The following is a 14,231-nucleotide window of genomic DNA, read 5'->3' as shown; positions in this document are numbered from 1 at the left end:
TCGAGGGCTATCCATATATTACAATAGAGATAGATTGCATTAACTTACACGTATAATGGTGCTGTTTTCTGGAAAAACACTTTAACTTAATATGAATTCTCAACGGATGTGATTTGGGACTTGTCCTTCAACACTTGAGACATGTGACTCCCTACCCAAACAAAGACTCTGGGTATCTCTGTTCTCAGGTGTCGGATCTCTCCAGCAAGCTGAGGGATATGCGCCAGTACTGGCTCCAGCTCCCTGTCGCACTTTGCAGCAAATTGGCAGCAGGAAATGATAAGGATAAATGCTGGAATGGCATTACCAAAGCCAGGTGAGGAAGAAACACGCTCTAGAAAAATGGTCAAGCAGCAGTTCCCTTTCTAAGTATGTCTTTTAATTTGTGGTTACATGCCTGTCCACTTCAGATGTTGTGAGAATTGATTGTCAATCCATCATCAGTGCATTCATTCTTGGATTTAATACATTTCTGATTTCAATCCTTATACCCATATTGATGTTGATGTTCCTGAAACCAAGCCTTAAAACTCACAAACCACACTTCCATCCAAATAGCTTGTAGAGTGTTAACAGTTTCAAGGTCTGAAATCTCTTCATCACAAGTTTTATTCATGTAACGCACACACAAGGTGCGTTACAAGAAGAAGTGCATGTTCTGTAATAATAACTGAGGCTTTTGAAGAGAAGAAAGGGAGACTACTAGCCTCTTATAAAGATGCTACAACAGCCCAGCTCTTTCCTTGGTCAAGGACAACAAACTATTTCTTCTCAGATCAACTGAAAGCAGTGTATGGGAGTCTTTTCTAAGGCAGCATTTCTTCCACTTGCAAAGATTTGAAACCCTTTTAAAATTCACACCATGCAATATGCATTCGTAGCCACACACGCACACACCCCTACACTTTTTTCCCTTAATCCTTGTGTAAATGGATTATAAAACAATTTGATGCCATGTTGATATGTATACATGTTATCTTGCCCCCCACACATCTCATATCCTTTTAAGTGGTTGGCTTATTGCCAGCTGATTAGATTTTTTCCTGAGCAGAACCCTCAGAAATATATGACAGTGAATTTCAAAAGGCATGAATTATAGATATGTGTGTGTGAGAGAGAGAGAGAGACAGACAGAGAGAGAGAGAGAGAGAGAGAGAGTTCAAGTCAAGCCTCAAATCTTGAAATCGACTCTTTCGTGTCTTCTTATAATGAAGACAGTGAATAATGTGAGAAAAAGGCCATGAAATATAGATGAATCGCTGACTGTGTGTGACACATTAAAGAAATATAAATCGTGTGTGCACAGGTGTGGCAGAGAGTGAATTATGAAGATCAACTGATACTTTCCTTGGCTGCAGGGCTCCATTGGTCAATGATGTAAATGTCGTCATCTGCCCTGCTCAAAATTTGTGCCCACGCAGACTATACTCATAGGCAAGGCAAGGCAAGGCAGCTTTATTTATATAGCACATTTCATACCCAGGGGCAACTCAATGTGCTTTACATAAAAACAAACATTTAACAGTAAGAATTGGAATTTGAAAAATAAAAATAAAACCCAATAATAGTAAAAACATGGAAAAATTAAAACCTACAATTGAAAATAGCAAGTGTGGCTGTCTTGTCTACTGTGTGTGTGTGTGTGTGTGTGTGTGTGTGTGTGTGTGTGTGTGTGTGTGTGTGTGTGTGTGTGTGTGTGTGTGTGTGTGTGTGTGTAAGGATGGGGGGTTATACTGTGTATGTTGTTATGATGGATAAGGATAGACATAAGCGAAAGGGGACAGTGATATGCAAGTCATGAACAAATCATTTGGAAGGAACAACTCTTTTTACTGACACTGGAGTGACAAGTCCTCCTTACCACTAACTCAATCACTGACTGGCTCTTCTCATCTGCTTGCTAGCTAGTGCAAACTGCAAAGACAAGGTGAGACAACATGCCACTAGTATGCAACTTTTATATTAAGTGTATTTGTGGAGATGTATCAAGTACTGCATTATACTAGCTCTGTCAAAAAAGCAGCCACTTTGGTGCCTGTTTCAACTTAGCACGCTGTATCCCATTGCCCCAACCTCCATCGATCCTTCCAACTTGCCAGTAGCTAGCTTGCTTCACTTGTTTACATAGAACATTGGGTTAGCCAGTTTAAATTAATTTCTGAACAGGAACGCTACAGCATCAAATCAGTTTATTAATTCCTATTAAACCATTGAAAATCTCTATTCAAATCACCAATATTCTCCATGAGAAACATTTCATGAGATTTATTTATTTGTACTAGTCCGGGCCCAAGTTGTAGGCTCAGTGTTCATTTACCGGTTTACCAGGCTTTGAGTTACTGACTTGGTGACTTGAGTTACTTTAAAACCTGACCTTCTTTAGTGAGTGACTCATAAAATCTCAAGTAGTAAAACAGGTCAAACCTAATATCTCTATAAGGGGATGTAGTTTGTCAATGAGGGTCCTCACAAGTACAGAAGTAGAAGCATGTCTGTGTGCATGTGTGGGCTGTAATACAGTATGTTAGTCTATCTGCTGACCAGGCACTGTCAGCAAAAATGCCACACTTAATTTAGAAAATTGAGCACAGCTGTGCAGACTTACTGAGTGTGCATGCATGTGCTTTTAAGTAAATAAATTCAAATAGAGTCTTGCTTAAAAAAAGAACCCTCTCATTAACCAGATCCTTTCCCCTACACCCATAATAAAGTTGTGTTTTTGTGTGTTTTCTTTTGAACAAAAATGCCCTAATGATGTTACCACAATCCCCTCCCTGTCTTTTCATCTCACCCAATTAGGTACCTTCCAGAGGTGATGGGTGACGGCTTGGCCAATCAGATCAACAACCCAGAGGTGGAGCTTGACATCACCAAGCCAGACATGACCATCCGGCAACAGATCATGCAACTCAAAATTATGAGCAATAGGCTGAAAAATGCACTGGATGGCAATGATGTGGATTTCCAGGATGCAAGTGGGTTTCTTTCTAATGTTTGTAAAAGTACTTTCCAGTGTTAATATTTTATATATGAAACTTATATATCTTGTTCGCTCTGTTATGTGTGTTCCTTTCAAAAACTCAACAGTCTCACATGTGCAGATACATAAACCACTGCATGACAACTAATGACTTAAATTAAAAAACACTGATTACATGCATGAAGGTCAAATGGACCCCACTTACTGAGTAAAACTTAAAAACATCTTCTTTTTTTTATGACTCACCATTTTTATTTTTAAATATATAACATCACAGCAGAGAACAGATTTATTTTTAAACAGAAAAAATAGGTCAATCAAAATACAGTGTCTCAATGAAGCAAAAAAGACCCATCCTGACAGGAAATACACATGTATAACACCTACAAGTAAATGAATATCATTAACACATTTATAAAAGAGATTACATACCCAACTTGATTTTTCTGCTGTCACACATCCCACAATATTCTTTCAAATGCACCAACTTTTCCTAACTCAGTCACCCAGTCCTGATAAAGAGGCGTATTCCAATTACAGAGAATAATTTGCCATCCAGTCATTATTTCCATCTGGGTCCAATCCTTCAGTGATTACAGAAAAGCAGATAACACCCTGCAGTTTCCTAAAATATAAACTAGATGGCATTAATCATGGTAAAAAAGAAAAGAAAAATTAATCTCCTACTCATTTGATCTTTAAAACTAATCAGCGGTTACTTCCCTTGTCTGCCAACCTCCTAGGTGATGATATCAGCGGCTCAGGAAGCGGTATGTGCGTAGGTGGTCAGTGTACTCGGAGCAGACCGGGATTGTACGCCTACCCGCCAGACAACAACAGAGTCAGAGGTGCAGCCACGTCTCAAACCTGCCTCCATAGCCTCCTCCTCCTGCTCCCGTTGGCCATCCTGCTGCTTCAGCGATGATGGACCGCCGCTGCCTCTAATCAGACTCTGATGTCTAGAGTAGGGCTGAACCACGGGACGGACAAACGGGGTTTGGTGGGGGGAAGATTGGATTGTAACTTTGCCAAAAAATGAAAAAGACATTTGGGGAATGAATGGACACCATTTTCTTTTAACAAGAGGAGCAAAAGTTGACAGTGACAATGTGCTTTGTTTTGTTTTGCTCAGTTTTAATGTGTCATAGTTTGGGTGTGATTCAGTTTGTTGAGCTGGTTTCAATGGATTTAAATGATGATGGTAATGGTGAGAGACGAAAGAAGGACACAAGGAAGACGAAGAAGACAAAAAGAATGATGACTTATGAGGATGAAGATAATGATGGGAATGATAATAATGATCAGGTCCATTCAGCTCCTGTGTCCAGTCAGCAGATGGCTGAGCTCAGTGAAAAAGTGGCTTTTTTAATTTAATTTAATTTTGTAACTGGAGTCAAGGATGTCTGCATTAACAAACATTGTGTAAGCTGTAAATGTTTGTGTACATTATCTAAAAGACTGGCATCATATTGTGCCATGGATGTACAGTGTAACACTATATTGGCATTGAATCCCCCATAATCTGTGATGTAGTCGTCCAGATGTTTTGGTGTGTGTCGGAATAACAGATGCATTCAGTAGGGTTTGTTTGAAATACTGCGGATTAATTATCACACTCCTGAAATGTACGAGATGTTGTGATTGCAAGATTTAGCCTCACTTTTACTGTTGACTCAAGCATTTCTAAAGAAGAAGGAAATGACCACTTTTTTTTAACAACTCATCACCTTTGTAAAGAAAGAAGCAGCCTCATCAAAGCACTTACAAACAAAAACGGGCTAGCAGTTAAATCCTATAATTTTGTCTTGAAGGCAGAAAACTGCACGTTACTCTGACACGTCTGGATACAATGAACACAAAATAGTCCACAGAGAACTTATGGCACAGTAATGCTAAAGAGAACTCCAACTAACTGACTGATACTAAGTCCTGGAAGAAATACATCAGGTGTAGCAGCTATAGTAATAAACAATAGGCCATACCAAAGCACTTCTTACACTATACATTTGTGTCCTTACATAGATTTTCTTTACACCTTGAAAGCAGACATTAATCACAAATATGTGCAACATCTGTGACAACTCTGAGATAAAGCCAAATTTTTTTAACTGCATAATGTTTTTTTTCTTTTTCTTTTAAATGCATCACAAAGAAGGAGTGCTGTGACTCAAATCCATGCTACACACTAATTCTAGGTATGTTTTGAGTAATTGGTGTCTTCACCCTGGAAAAGTGAGACATTTAACCTTTAAAAATATGCAGTATCCATGTAAAAAAACGCTTTTTTGTCCTTACTGTTATGATTCATTGTACAAGGAAAATACATGAGCTGAGGAAAATGGAGAAAAGGAAATTTGGATGGTGATGGAACAGCTTCAGGAACAGATCAGAAAATGAAATCAAAACATAACTGAAATCTTTATGTAAAAAAAAAAACAACTTGATGTTGACATTCGTAAGTTTAATTTGCAGTGAAGTTCAAAAGTCTGATATACATGCATTGGCTCTCATTGTATAATTTCCTGTTAATATAAAAGTATGTTGATTATTTTTGTATACTAACTGCAAAAAGATAATCATACAAAGACAATTAGTATGTTGTGTGGAATTGGGACACTGAAGGTTGAAAGTTGAGACTTTTGTAGATAAGATATTTCTGCAGAACACTGACTTCTTGTATAGCTACAGTACTGTGTTTGCCTTGTAATATGTCATTTACTCGGCATGCCTTTGTTTCAGTCTACACTTCTGCTGAGACATACAGTACAGGACTCCTGATTCACACAAATGGCAAATCTCTTGCTCACAAACACACGTTTACACACACACACACACACTGGGGTTGTGTATTGAGCTGATTTTTATTCATCCGTGTACTTAATCACACATTTCATTCATTAAACTCTGTTTGATTGTAGCAGTGGATTTTGCCATGGACTGTTTGATTTGATTATTAATGTGTATTAAAGGAATGGATTAACATTTTAGAGAATATGTTTATTTGTTTTCTTGCCAAGATTTTAATGAGAATATCAATTTTCATTGTCATATCTGTCTGCTTAATATGGCACTACAGCCAACAGCCAATTAACTTAGCTTAAAATAAAATATTGGAAACAGCTAGCTTGGCTTTTTAAAAAATAAGGAAATCAGCCTGTCAGGCTCAAATTATTATTATTATCAAATTATAAATATTTATATTTTTAAGAATTTCAGATTTTTATATAGACGTAACTTTGACTGGGAAGCTCCGATTTTGTGAAAGCTTCAATATGTAAGATTCGGCACTTAGTAATACATTGTCTGTGCTTTAAACCCTCACATGACCACGGTATTGTTCTAACGTTTCTAACTATTCATCATAAAACAGTACATCAAAGTTCAAATGTTAAACATTGTAAATCTAATTCATAATCAAGTTAAGTACAAAATAGAAGTGCAACAGTACAATTCAATTAAAAAAAATCGTGATAAAAAATACAGTAATAAATGAATACATTTTTAAAAAAAATTGTCAACTTGAATTCTGTGTTTCCAAAAATTGAGTTTAAAGAGATTTAAAGAGTTCAAAAACAATATGTTAAATCATGAAGAAAATAATCGATAATATAGGTATAACATCTTTAACAGAGCCAAGTCACTTATCATACAGCCTTCTTTTGTTGTCCGGTGATGTGAATGTGAATTAACAGGGTCGTCTTTCTCATCCATACGACATACGACATACGACATTCATATTTATCCTACATGAACTGCATTTGTATTGATTTTCTCATCTAACTCTCAGCAATAAAGTGAATAATATGAAGTCATCTGGCATTCATGAACCGCGTGTGTGCCGGATGCTCTATGACCACGCAATTCAGTCAGACCAACTCTTACCCCACTCCAAATGAGAACATCAAACCTAGAACTGCTTTGCTCTTTTTCTAGTAAAAGATTTGCCAGCTGTACTGCAGTTATAAATAAACATGAGCTCTTTGTAACAGGCGCTGACAGGCCTCATCTGGCCCTGCTGGGGTAGAATGGGACCACTTGTTGTTTGTGTGTGTGGAGACGACAATACTGCATTAGTCAGAGAGTTTGGACTTAATGAATGTTTGAAATATAATGCAACAGAATGAAACTGAACTGGAGGCACACACACACAAAGAGTTCACTACAGCTTTCTATTTCTAAATAATCGAAAAGTCTTTAATGTTTCAGTCTACAAAGCTCATGTTTCATTTTTTAATAATGTGACCCTTAAAAAAAAAAAGGCATGTGTCTTGTCCTGTAATATAATGGTAGTAGTTCTAATTACTGGTTAATTATGTGAAAGTAGAGGAAGAATTTGAGCAGGATTTTATTGAGATGTACAGCAGTCCCCAGTCCACCACTGTTGTGTCTAGACATAAAGAAGACTTATCGATACTCAACCCTGTGCCTGAGCTGTCTGTCCACGATCCAAGCTCACTTACACTTTAAGTCCTTGAGGTGTGAACTAAAGGTTCCCCAACTCTTGCCCCACAAATTTAAGCAATGTAACCTTAACACATCAATGTACTTCTCTTGTGGCAGCCAGCAGACCTATAATTGATCTTTAGGTGTCAAACAAACTCAGTGTTTTTGGAAATATGTCTGTTTCCTAATTTCTTTTTTTCACCCCAAATATTTCCAACCTTTAAGATCAAAGCCAGCTTTCACTTTTTGTCTGTCTCTCTCATGCACACACACACACACACACATACACAAGTCATATTGGTCGATATGTGCACAGGATGCAATAGCTGCTGAATAAAAGGTGAGTGTTATAGCTGTTGACAAAAAAAATATCATGTTGTGAGACTGCAAATGGACTGTCAGGGCTGGAAAATGCAATGTCACAGCAATGATTTTTTCCCTTTACACAGACAGTGCAAGAGATAGGGAGCTGCAGAGGATGAGAGGACAGAGACTTCAAGACTAAATTGATCCAAGGCCATTGGGGGCTGAAATGTATCAGAGGAGATTGATTTTACAGTGGCACAACATGAAGTCTCAGTTTTCACACTGCAGTTGTTATTAAAAATTCTAGATTGTCGCTACAGTAGCTGCTGCAGAGGTCCCGAAGACTTTAGTACTCTCTGTTCAGTCATTGCATTATAATATTACAGTGTAGCTACAGTCACCAAAGAGGAAGTACTGCTTCGCCTTTAATACCTCTGACTATTTCACTTCTGCAGTGCCGGTAGCACTACAGGTGGAACTTTCATGGACTGCAAAAGTAGCAGTATAATACAACACTCTTGCAATAACTCCTATCTTCATGAGGGTTATAATTCTATTTAATATGTTTTAGAGAGGTGTTGATTTATTTTATGGCTTTATTTTGTGTTTGGCTTGTTTGTGGTCCTGGAACTTTATTGGCTTATACTGGAAGGTCTTTCTTTTATTTCAAATGATTAGAAACACCTCTCAGTATAACCCAAAACCCACAAACTACAGCTTCCAAAATGACCATAAATAAATCAACACCTCTTTGAAAGAGATTAAATAAAAACATAATAACCATGAGGAATATTTATTGCAGGGCTGTTATATTATACTATATTTATTTTGTGGTGTATCTAATAAACTGTATGCATCAATAAATCAGATAATAAGTCATATATCATTGTAAGTTGAAAAATGAACAGATTCATTTGAAATGCAGAGCAGAGCACACAACTGAAACAGTGTGAAATATGACCTCAACCAACTTTAAAAAATAGTATGCCACAGTGTAATAAATCCTTGAAAACTTTTGTCCAGATTATTTAAAACATTTTTTTTAATTGGGTGGGTGTGGAAAGGTTGAAGTTGTTCATGTAGGTTAGGAAGTGACTCAATTAAAGTGATTAAAACAGGTTACTCTGGCTCATTAGACGTCTGTGTGCTCAGGTCGAAGTTGCTGGGAATGCTGGGAATTATGTGAGGTCACCAAAGTTCATGTACCAGTAAGGATAAGGACGATGTAACTTGTCCTATTGTGGCAAAACTTACAGGACAATGAGGGAAATGTTAATCAATCACAGCCTGTACATACCCACACAGTCCTGAGAAGCAGACTAATTAGTCAAATTACCGTTAGTGAAAACACCTGTGTGGGTGAACCACAGATGTGCAGGGATTTCAGTGCCATTGAACAATACCAACCCACAGCCTGAAACAAAAAACGTCAGTAAAAAAACACTTTTCAATTCTCAAAATTCAGAGAGGTGCTGAGTCCTGCAGTGTCTGGTTTTGGGAGCAATTACTGGTTAATTTACCTGGAATGACATGGAGTATACAGACAGATCTGCTTCAACAAGCGTTCAAGTGAAGAACAGTTGGCAGCATAATTCATTAAAGTGAGAGAACGAAATACCATCATCTTTTTAAATTAGTTTATTTTGTATATGATAAGGTAAACCAAAAACAACATCAGACACCATCCTGACAAAGGCAAGATAGCTGAAAGTGTTTGATGAATAAAGCATGGTGTGCTGGAGAAGAATTGTGTGACCTGTTTTAATTTCCACGGATTTGCACAGAGGCTCAAGATTAGAAAAAACATGTATTAATTTGTCTTTATATTGTGTTAATGAAATGATGGCTGGTTATTTTTTTATATTTTCTTATTATCAATGAATCTCATGTGCAGAGCCAAACCAACAATGAACTGATCCTATTTAAAAGTGTTGTGGTTGTATCTAAAGCCTGATATATTTTATTCCTCTGTGCCGCACAGCTATGTTGTCATCCAAAAACTATTAAAATACATGAATGAATCACACCGCTGCACTGTGTGACATGTTCTTTCACCACAATAGTTTGGTCATATTAGTTTGTTTAGAAATGGCCCCAAAAAGTAATAACATCACGTTTCAGTTTACAGAGAGTAGTTCTGTGTGAAGAAGGTGTTACACAGCATGCACAGGAACGCTCTGTTCTGTTTACAGTGCTGGTTGTACTATATCACAGCCTCTCGACTTTGCACTGAGGTTCTTTGAGAAATTTGCAATGTAGTACAAATCAAAATGTTGTGTACTCTTTGTGTGAAAGGAAAATGTTCCCCAGATAACGGTGTAGCTCACTGATGTGTTTTTAATAGTTTTTTGACAACAGCGGAGGTCTGCTGCACAAAAGAATAAGATATAGGTCACATTCAGGCTTTGGACACACACACACACACACACACACACACACACACACACACACACACACACACACACACACACACACACACACACACACACACACACACACACACACACACACACAAACATACACACAATACTTTTAATTGATGAGTTCTTGGTTTTGGCTCTACACATGAAATTTGAATGACAATAAGAAAAATAAAGAAAATAGTGCACGATATTCTTAAACTTGTCTGTTTATTTTGTATTTAGCAGTTGGCTGAGCAACAGGTGGCACTTATCAGTCTACCTGTTCAACCAGTTAAGTGTCATTATTGTATAATGTTTAAAGACCCTCATACCATCCTAATGAAGCATGAGCCATTCACAACTGTACAATTCCCAGAGGAGATAATGATAAAAACCCTTTCTTTAAATACCAGTTTGATTGCTGTGGTGTATTTTGGCCACTGGGTGTCACTGTCCCGCCACTCAGCCACCACGCAAGAGGCTAGGAGGTGGGAACCTGAGCATTGGGCATTCAACGCGGGTCAGGTGGAGAAGAACGGGTGATTGGTTTACGATCCGCCATACTCTCTCCTGATTGGACAGAAAGGTGTGAGAGTGAGAAGAAGATGAGAGCAGAGGGAGCGGGGATACAACAGCAGGCAGTCCGCTTCAGTCTCTGCTGACTCTGCCAGTGCAGCGCACACTGAGGATGGAAATGTGACTGTTCACTAGAGGAATACAGCTTCTTTCTGTGGGATTTTCTTTTTTTTTTAATCTTCAGTCAGCCGGATAATGGGAGAGAACAGACGGGAAGTGATTTTGACCATGCCGGCCACTTGGGTTGCGGTGCTTCTCTGTGTGATTACTCCGGTGTTCGCAGTGGAAGGTAGGTGGGACACAAGTCAGTGTTCAACTGATGCAGGGTGAAGCCTTAACATTAATTTATGTACTTATTCTGGTTAAAACAGAAACTACAAAAGCCTGAACTGTCCCGTACTAAGAACCACTAATATTCCTGTAATATTTTTATAAAGATAAAGATTTCTATCCTGGCAAAATTTATCATGTGAAGTTTTTCACTCAGAGTGAGTGAAATTGTTGTATTTTTAGGGGTTAAAAGTGAAATTTTAACTGTTCATAAATGCTAATGTGTCTTATTGGAGGTCACAGACAATCAGATTTGCTTGCATAGTCTATATGTCCCTGTCTACATAAAAATATTAAATGACACAGACTGTAATCTGCAAGCTTTGTGCGTTGCTCTCTAATTAATGCTGTATAGTCTACAAAAACCTAAAAAGCTTTTAATATTAAAATGTGACGATGATGATGTGTTTAAAAAAAAAAAAAACATGTCAAATGTGTACCAAACCTGCAACAATCTTTATATAGACTCATATTCCTGCCATATGAGAGGCTTAAATGGTATACTTCTCCTATTACATGAATATAATGTTGCTGTAATATTTGGGCGCATAGTTCCTGTGGTCAAACATTACAGTGTTTCTCCCTCCTGGTTGCACTGCTGCAGCTCTATCGGCTCACAGGCTGCTGCTCACCTGGAGCAGCAAAGTGAATCATAATTACAGCTCACAGGTGCTCAGTTATTCCGTGAGGCTGCTACCCGCTCCCCCATTCCTCCTCCTCCTGTTGCTGCTCCTCCCAAAGCATCACCTCCTGCTCCCCTTGCTGTTCATTCCCCAGCTACTCTCTAAACAGCACCTGCTTCTTCTTGTCCTGCACCTGGTCTGAGCTGGTGTGAGAAGATTCCTCATACAGAATTTTCTTCTCCACGAGCATGGCCTGCTGGTTCTCCCTGAGCATCTCTTACTCCTGTTGCTCCTGCTCCTTCTCCTCAAGCATCTTACTGCCACTGCACCTCTCTAAGTATCTAATCCTACTCCCACTGCTCTTCCATAAGCTTTACCCACTCCTCTTCCAACTCTTGCTCCTCAAGCATGACTCCTACTCTTTCCTCTATTTCTCCCTAAGCATTACCAGCTCCCTTTACCCTTTAGGTACCTCCTACTGCTGCTCCTCATTGAGTATCACCCCCTCTCCTAACACCAAATTCTGCTCTTTTGGTCTTTCATAAGCATGACGTACTGCTTCTCCCTCCTCTCCAAGTAACTCATACTGCTCCTTCTGCTTTTCCTCTGTAAGCATCACCTACTGTTACACCTGCTCCTCTTCCTCAAGCATCACATACTTCTACACCTCATCCTGCTACTCCTCCACAACTATCACCTTCTTTTCCACAAGACTATTATTCACGTCCAATGATCCAACATCTCCTGTCTCACACTTGAAACAAGTCCTATGCCTCTCCTCCTTATCCTCCTCCTTGACACTCCTCTGCAGTATTCCCAATCAGCCTCCACTCCCATGTCCTTTACCACTTCTCCTCCCCCTGTTTCTGCTGCTGCCGTCCCTTATGGAAGCGCTAGATTAGTCTACTGCTGCGTTTTAATGGTGCGCGTAATGACAGGCTCCACAGTGAATCTCCCCCATTATGAGACATGTAAATGTGTTGAAGGGCAGGTCTATTTTGATTAAACAGAACACTGTGTGTGTGTGTGTGTGTGTGAGAGAGAGAGAGAGAGAGAGAGAGAGAGAGAGAGAGAGAGAGAGAGAGAGAGAGAGAGAGAGAGAGAGAGAGAGAGAGAGAGAGAGAGAGAGAAAGAGAGAGAGAGAGAGAGAGAGAGAGAGAGAGAGAGAGAGAGAGATAGAGAGAGAGACAAACAGACAAACAGGTACAGAGTAGGTGGTGGGTTGTTGTTTTGTGGTCATGGTGGCCTTTTCATGGTAAGTAGCTGTCTAATGAACTGATGTATAAGCTGATCTGAGTCTGTTGGTGTAAAACAGACCCACTGCTGACACAGACACTGCTGTTATCTGTGCTCTGTGTACACTTCTCCTCTATAAACTTTTAGACTGTTTTTCTGGAGCCAGAGTGATCAGTAGGGATGAGATAATTAGCTGATTGGCTTCTCATAGATTTATGTGTGTAGAGCTAAAATGATTAATTGATTAGTCGATTGGCAGAACATTAGTAGACAACTATTTTGATAATCTACTAATCGTAAACATTTTAATCGGGTGCAGCTTCTCAAATGTGATTATTTGAAGCTTTTGTGTATGATATATCACAGGGGACATGTTTTTTTATTTCCATGCTGTTATGATGTTGAATATCTATTTTAAACATTACCAAGTTCCAAAACTTGTAGTGAACGTATGAAAAATGCTGTCTGCAAATCCAGAGCTTTGGTCTGGTCTGAACACTGTGTTTTCAGAATTACTTCCAATTCCTCCTCGTGATGATTTCAGATCGATCACAAATGCTAACAAATGGCTGTCTGTTCCGTAGCCTTTTTTGCTAAGGTTGTTCCACAGGCTTTTCATGTTCATTAACATATTTCAGATCAGATTTGGGCTTAAACATGTACTAGTTTCTATTTCAAGTAACGAACGAGAAAAAAAAGTGAAATTCTACTACTACTATTTGTTAATGCAGCCTCCAGAAGAGCAGCATCTAGCAACAACCAATCAGAACAGAGTGGACTCATGGGGAGGGGGGCCTTAAAGAGACAGGAGCTAAAACAGCCTGTTGCAGACAGAGGCTGAACTGAGGGGCTGCATAAAGGGCAAGTGTTAGATTAATTTTGAGGTTTTAAAAAAAACAAACTATAAATCATGCAAATATGTTCCAGTAGAACCGAAAGTAATGTTTGACCATTTCTGACATTTTATAAAGAATTGACAATTATAAACCAATAACCATATCAGTGCTGCTGCTTGTGTTGGCAGGTATTTAAAATGAAACTGCAGTGCAGAAAAAACAAAGATATGTTTTGAAAAGGGGATTTTGTTTAGAGTTTAATCTCCTGACATAAATGAAGGTGGGACAGAGCTTCTCTGTAGCGATAATCACATAAAAAGAAACATAAAAGTATCAAAATAAAACATTTATTAATTAATAAAGATGAATTGGACAGGCTATTTCACTGCAGCGAGTTGTCAATTAATTAGTAAGCCAACAGAAAATTAATGGATGCATGTTATGTATTTATATAACTAAATAAAACAACTATTGACTGTGACATTACCATACTTTTAAA

The 14,231-nt window shown here is 38.5% G+C and overlaps 1 protein-coding gene across 1 annotated transcript in view; it reads left to right on the top strand.

Moving 5' to 3' along the window:
• LOC133984960 (glypican-1-like) overlaps positions 1-3,905 on the top strand; it is a 39,547-nt gene extending 35,642 nt beyond the window's left edge. Inside the window, exons 8-10 of the mRNA XM_062424483.1 lie at positions 189-316; positions 2,800-2,975; positions 3,724-3,905. Coding sequence (XP_062280467.1) covers positions 189-316; positions 2,800-2,975; positions 3,724-3,905 — 486 coding nt within the window. The remainder of the gene's footprint in view (positions 1-188; positions 317-2,799; positions 2,976-3,723) is intronic.
• Positions 3,906-14,231: the final 10,326 nt, after the last annotated feature.

The sequence above is a fragment of the Scomber scombrus genome, chromosome 8 (genome assembly GCF_963691925.1).
Source record: "Scomber scombrus chromosome 8, fScoSco1.1, whole genome shotgun sequence".
NCBI classification, from domain to species: Eukaryota; Metazoa; Chordata; class Actinopteri; order Scombriformes; family Scombridae; genus Scomber; species Scomber scombrus.
This window is presented reverse-complemented; position numbering and strand designations above follow the sequence as displayed.